Genomic DNA, 6,909 nt, shown 5'->3' with positions numbered 1-6,909 from the left:
GGACGGAAGCATAGATTCACTTTTGAACTGGCTTTGACTCTGGGCTGGCTTCTAATAAACTGGTGAAGATGATCTAGTGGCTCGAGGAGCCATCACTGGGCTGCACAGAGCCGTCATCCCCGGGGAAAGTGTTTGGTAGGAGAAATGTGCTAAGACCTGAGCATCATGGAAACTGGGGCCTCTCACCCAGTTAACACAAGTGTAGAGTGGCCACTGGTCTCTGTAAACATCAAAGGCTGGAGAGGACTAAAAAGTACTTGTTACACAAGCCTGATGACCCAAGTCCGATGCTTAGAACCCACAAAAAGTTGTTTAACTTCAACACGGATGCTGTGGCACTCACATCCACCCACACAGCACATACACACAAGCATGTTTATACACACAAGCAAATAGTTTAAAAAAATCAGACAAGAGCAGAAGAAAAAACCCACGAAAATCTCCATATTCAATTTGACTATCTTTGGAATTCTTCATTAAGGTTTTCACAAAATACAAAGCTCACATGTAATTGTCTACATCCACCACAAAACAATCAAATAAGTGGTTAGCACACAAACATAATGATCTTTTTCAAAAATATAAATAACAAACATGTTCAAGGTTTTACAGTTTTCTTAACGTGTGTCTTTAAGGCTTTGTGTTGCAGACTGGTCCTTGCACACTGATGACAGGAGGCCACTGTGGAAACATTCCTGAGGGTGGCACACACTGGTCTCTGCTGCTTCAGCCGGTGAACACCTGAGTCAACCCCTCCCATCGGGTCGGTGTCATGAACGCGCCTTCTGCTGCAGAGCGGATAGTGAAAGGCCCAGCCACATGCAAGCTCAGGAGACCAACCGTGAAAGGCAAGGGAGGACGGAGACGGCTTCTTCCCCATGCAGTCTCTTCCTTCTACCCCAGAAGCCCCCAGTAACCCACAGTTCAAATTGCAGTCGCAGTGAAGCATCTTAGATTAAATAGTGTTGAGCGTGGCATCTTTTGGATGGGTCTTTCGGGAGAGGTTAAAGTGGAGAGGTCAATGTTGGGAAAGCGCCCCTGAATACAGAGCCTCCCACAGGAGTCGCATGGCCGGTGAGGGCTGGGGGCAGGGAGATGGTCCCTGTCTTGGGCCTGAAGTCCGAGGGAAGTGACTCCAGGAGACACTTGACCTGCTCCTGGCCCAGTTTGATCTTGTCATCCAGCTTCCGCTGCTCGATGAGGAGTGTGGACTTCATTTTCACAAAGTGCTGGTAATCCTGGAGCTGCTCGGCCGACAGGTAATTGGCCAGGATGGCCAGCACCGCGCGCTCCCTCCGGTCCAAGTTCTCCTTGAGCTCCCGGGCATCTTCATGCTGTCCAGCCAGAATCTTCCTCTTCTCATTCAGAGAACTCTGCCAGGGTAAAGCGACAGGGAAGTCAGCCAAGAACACGGGGAAGCAGATGGGCCAGGCCCCTGCATGCAGCCTCTTCCAGGACTGCAGACCCCTTCCGTACCCACCAGTGCCTTAGTGGATCAGGCTGTAAGGACAGGGCTCAAGTTTATTGTCCTATGTGAACACTCTGGGGTTGAGTGCTGTGGTAACAACTATCCCTGTTAGGTCTACACTTAAAGAGTTGACTCTCAGGTTCTCTGGAATCAGCTCACCAACCCAGGCTGCTGCTTGGGCCTCGAGTCAGGAGTTGGAGTCTGTCTGCCAAGGCTGTTGACTCACACCTGTGTAAGCAGCCTTGTCTCTTCAGAGCTGACTGACTTTCTAGAGATGCTCCACATGCCTGCACCAAACACGCTGACACACCATAAATGCCCAAGTAAGTATTTTTTAATTTAATAGTTTTTCAGACTAAAGTGACGGAGAATACGCAAAGTGGAATCCAAATGCCTTATTTAGGGTTATTAAAGGGCCCCAAACTAGCTTGTTAGACCTTTTTGAGACAGGGTATGTAGCCCTGGCTGGCCTTGAACTCAGCAATCTGCCTACTTCAGCCTCTCCAAGAGAGTAAAGGTATGCACCATCAACAAATACCACATCCAGCTAGCATGTAAGATTTCTATAACGATGCCTAGGAAACAGTATAAAGTTAAAAGTTGAATTTTGGGCTACACGACACAGTGAAACCCTGTCTCAAAAAAACAAAAGGGGAGAGAACTGTGAAAATGGAGATATTTATAGAATTTACCCCTATCAGAAAAAAGACTCAATACAGTCTGGAGACAGTGAATTAAACAAGCCATATACTTCCCACCTGTGTCTCAGATAAAAACCTAGGGATTCTGAAGTTTATGGACATTCCTTCCTACGCCATGACATATGAATATGCTGGATTTGGGGGTTTACTGGGTCACTTCTCTCTTTTCTACTGATACTTAGTTTCTCACAGAGGTTAACCGCTGCAGCATGGTATGGATTCAGGGCACTCCATATGAAGCATGAATCCCAGTGTCTGTCACAACAGCACTGTCCTTCCGGGTAGTGTACCCGCCCACGGCCTGGCCCAGCCCTTCACGCAGATTCTGTGGAGCACAGCCTGCCCCTCATCCCAATAGCCCCGTGGTCTCTCTCTCTCAGCCATCTGTCTAGCATCATGTCTATCCTCTCTCAAACATCTAACGTCATCTTAACCTCTTGAGGGGAAACACATGGACCCTGTGCATCTAGTTCCCTAGCTGTCAGCACGCCCTCTTGTACAGGAGATGCTCGCTCAGCTCCACAGTGACTGTCATCTGAGGGACAGGATTGTGTCTAACGTCTCCCCTCTATGGCCACGTACCCTTTCTTCTTTACTTGCATCTTCACCTAGGCCACTCAGGACATTCTCCACTCGGGCTAGGCGTCCAGAGAGTGAGAGCAGCAGGTTGACCACCTTGTCCAAGTCCCCTATGAACATCTTGTACTTGTCAAACTCATTGGGTTTGCAGAGCTCACTGATCAGGGCCTCCACCTCCTCTCCCAGCGCATTGTTTAGCTGGATGTCCATGAGCAGGCTCCCCTTGGCTTCCTGGAGGGTCTCGAGCTTGTGGGTAAGGCTTCCGATGAGCTCAGCCTGGAACAACACGAGAGCCACATAGCAAAGGTAAGTCAGCAGCCATCGATGTAAGGTAGACTGACACCCCCTAGCCCATCCTGCCTCTAGGGCTCAGATAAAAGTGCCTCTGCTCTACGAGGACTAATGACAACATCAGAACTTTCCCCTGGCCTTTCCCTGAACATCCGTCTACAACTGCTGTTCTTTGTCATTCAGCATCACCTGACAACACCTGATCACACCTTGCCTCATCACGTTTCCCCACTGTGTCACGTGCCTGCCGCTCTGCCCTTCCCACTGGCTTGTTACATTCTCATTCAAAGTCCTCTCGTGGCGTGTTCTTAGTGAGTGCAAAACCACGAGCTAGAAGGCAAACATCCTCTCTTACAGAGAAGCCACCAAGCAGGAATGAAGGGACTTGCCCACGGTCTGAGAGCTGAGGTTAAGGGGCTTGCCGTGCAGGGTTAGTGTCTGAGACCCCGGAGCCCATGGAAACTCGACAGAGTGACCCACAAAGCTGCTCTAACCGCCACCTGCATGCCATGACACACGATGCATATGTGTCTAAGGGCAAGGAGAGATTGTAACTAACACACCAGTGTCCTGTGGGAGCTACTTAATTTGTAAACGTCTGACATTTACCCACTGCTTCTCATCTGCAAACTGTTAACTCAGGCTGTGTGAGATGCTATTTCTATGGATTCTTTTTCTAAATAGTTCGAAACCTCCTTCCATCTCACCGTCTGCACACGAAACATCCTGCTGGGCCTCTCCACCCCCGTCCCCCGATGAACACAGACTGAGTCAGAAGCTGGCTCTGACACGATCACTGCCAGGCAGGCACCTGTGTGTGCCACCAGGCTACCCACACCGCCCGCCTAAGGCTGCCATCCTGTCTACATCACTGTGCTCAAGCTCTGTGCCAGGTACAACCATGTCTTATGACTCAACCACTGCTTCAACAACCCAACAACTGGTACTGCCATCGTCCCAATGTCACTGGTAAGCACATCGAGGTGAACGGAGGGTACGGGGCATACCCGAGCCCACACGGTAAGTGGCAGCGCCAGGCTTACACTCAGGGTGCAGACCTCAATGACCACCTTCAAATACCTCACAGGGATGTAATGAAGCTCAGATGAAATAAAGTGTGTGTGAACACACTGGAAACCAGACAGACCAGACACTTCCTGTTTGCTGGGTGCATAAGACAATATTAATTATGCATAAACTAACTAAAATTAATGCATAAAAATATTGAAAGAAACAGTGGCTGAAAAGACCCTAATTGTGGTGACAGGCACCTATCCATAGACTTGAAGCTCAGTACACACACCATCACAGCAAGGCACCACAGCCACGTGGTGAAGGGAGGCAAGCCGCCACGATGGAGGAGGTCACATTTACAGCCGGACATTACTTCTCAGCAGTAACGAAGAATGCAACAACACGTCTACACGAGGGAAGACTAGAGAATGGTCAGCCCAGAATTCTGTATGCAGCGAAAACAGCCTTCAGCAGTGACAATGTCCTGGAGACACAGGTGGAAACTACACCAGTGTACATCTGTTGAGAAGGAATCTTCCTCAGGATGAGGAAGCAAGGCCGGAGGGGAACCTGGAACTCCAGAAGCGAAGTGAACAGAAACGGAAGGCAGGGAGCAGAGGTGCCACAGCCGCCTCTCAGGACCCATCAGCAACGGCCAACTTCAAGGGCAATCGAGCACAATGGTTTTCAATGCTGCTGTCATTCATTTCACTACTAATTGTGCCAATAAAGCATCGGTGGAATTTTGTATATTGCAGACAAGGGAAGCCCACACATAACTAACTAAACAGTGGTGATTTACTTCCTGAGAGGGTGACTTAATTCTATGAAGTAATGAAAAAGTAGCTCAAACAAAATGAGGAGCTGGAGAGATGGCTAAGAGCAGTTGTTGCTCTCACAGAGGATCCGAGTCCCACTGCTAGCACACAGGGAGTCCCAGAGGATTTGATACTCTTCTGTCCTTCCCAGGACCAGGCATGTAGTGGTAGCCACACATATATACATAACATATATACAGGCAAAACACCTATACACATAATAAAATCTTTTAAAAATGAAGATGAGGAAAGTGCTGTGTACATCCCTACTGTAATGCAGAGGTATCTGTGCTCAGGACAAAGGAAAACACTCAGTTGAAGATGTCACAATACATGGGATGGCATATATAGGCTCCTCTCAGTGGTAGAGCAAAGCACAGGGCCCAGTCAGCAGAGATCTGAATGAGAACCCTTTGGTTGGGGGAAATGTGTTGTAATGGATATTGTAGCACACAGTCCTGAACTCACAATGCTGGAGTGGGCCTGGGGCATGCTCTGTACAGTAAGTAGGATGACATATGCAAGTCCCTCCTGGCGCCAACAGTGCTACAGCACGCACTGCATGATCGCTCCTTTTGCAGAAGGCGCGCCCGGGATCTGTGGAGGGCTGCAGGCAATGTGGAGCGGCGTTCTGCCCTGCAGACACAGTCTGCCCACATCTCCATGGTATGTGGGGAGGCTGTGACAACAGCAGGGTCATTTTTAAAAATGTCTGACATTTACAATATCTGTGGGAGTACCAAATGCTAACAATTACACTTCAATCCTGTACTTTAAAGGTCTCTGAGGTACTGCAAAGAGCTGGGGGTGGGGATGTAAAAAGGTCAGGGTTACCTCTCCTCAAAGTCTGGGCAGCTGCTCTTTCCCTAAGCAAAGGTGTGAGAGCCTCTAGTTTTCCTCTTGAATAAACTACAACCAGTAGCTGAGAACAGTGGCCAGGAACAGGGTCACAATCCCTGGCACGACCCAGCCAGGAACCTCAGCTGTGAGACCTTTAATAAATAGCCCACCCTCTTGAAGCTTTCATCACTTACACAATGAGAATGACAGCGACTTACCTGGCCCGTCCACTCACAGAAGACCTCAGAGAGCTCTCAAGTGCCATCAGATGGGACAGGTTTTCCCTGCCTTAGAGGCTGGCACTGGGGAACAGAACCAGTGTCCCACCCTACCTTTTTCTCGTTGACGTCCTCCTCCTCCTCTGGCTCCTCCTCCGGCATGCCTTTGATCTTGTTCAGCAGCTCTGCCTTGGCTGCAGACACACTGTAGTAGGCAGGGCAGTTGACCAGCATGCCCGCCGCTTCCTTGTCATCGCTCCTGAAACACACGGCACAACGTCAGGACAGCATTTCTGCGTTCGGTCCTTCAGAAATGCGCAAAAACTTCCACTTAAGTCTTTCCCAGAAATGGTGACAAATGAGCAAATTATTTACTGGCGAGTAATTATTATGTGCTGGGCCCCTAGAATCAGATAAAGCCAGGGTGGAAAACTTCCAAGCGCAGCGCTGGAGATGAGAGTGGGAACTGGGCTCCAAGTCATTGGCTTCTGTTCTCTTGTGGTGGGTTCTGACCTCATTTCACAGGAGGACAGGTGTGAAAGCACATCCAAGGGGCTGCACAAGCCCAGAGTACCCGTCAGTCCTGTCCTCCTGCTCCTCTGTAATCTTGCTGATGCTTGAATACATTTCCATCTTCAGCAAGCCTCACACCATACCACACCACACGCCTGTGAAGTCTGGAGCTTGATGGTTTGGTAACAATGAACTAATACAGAACCTGGTCATCAGCCAGGTATGGCGGTGCCTGTCTGTAATCTCAGTGCTTGAGAGGTGGAGGCAGGAGCATCAAGATTTTGAAACCAGCCAAGGCTATTGCATTTCAAAATAAATTTAAATAGAAAAAAAAAAACCTAGGAACTGAGAAACATGGCATTTCGTGCATTTGTTCTTACCATAATTGAGTTTTTTCATAATTTTTTTTTGAGGAGTTAGGGATGGAATCTAGGTCCTCATGCCTATCAGTAAGTCTTCTACCACTA

The 6,909-nt window shown here is 48.9% G+C and overlaps 1 protein-coding gene and 1 long non-coding RNA gene across 6 annotated transcripts in view; one reads left to right on the top strand and one right to left on the bottom strand.

The window, feature by feature from the left end:
- Positions 1-447: 447 nt before the first annotated feature.
- Positions 448-6,909, bottom strand: part of Shroom3 (shroom family member 3) — a 259,365-nt gene continuing 252,903 nt past the window's right edge. For all 5 annotated transcript variants that reach the window (XM_040747430.1, XM_021226036.2, XM_040747431.1 and 2 more), the window contains 3 exons: positions 6,044-6,188; positions 2,752-3,024; positions 448-1,373 (listed from right to left, as the gene is read on the bottom strand). In XM_040747430.1, the coding sequence (XP_040603364.1) occupies positions 1,005-1,373; positions 2,752-3,024; positions 6,044-6,188 (787 nt within the window). In that variant the 3' untranslated portion in view covers positions 448-1,004. The remainder of the gene's footprint in view (positions 1,374-2,751; positions 3,025-6,043; positions 6,189-6,909) is intronic.
- On the top strand, positions 2,956-6,767 carry LOC121140881. Its single transcript, XR_005877831.1, has 2 exons — positions 2,956-3,054; positions 3,223-6,767. It is a non-coding gene; the product is annotated as an uncharacterized LOC121140881 (long non-coding RNA).

The sequence above is a fragment of the Mesocricetus auratus genome, unplaced genomic scaffold (genome assembly GCF_017639785.1).
Source record: "Mesocricetus auratus isolate SY011 unplaced genomic scaffold, BCM_Maur_2.0 Super-Scaffold_100006, whole genome shotgun sequence".
NCBI classification, from domain to species: Eukaryota; Metazoa; Chordata; class Mammalia; order Rodentia; family Cricetidae; genus Mesocricetus; species Mesocricetus auratus.
Note: the sequence above shows the minus strand (reverse complement) of the source record. Positions and strands in the feature narration are given on the sequence as shown.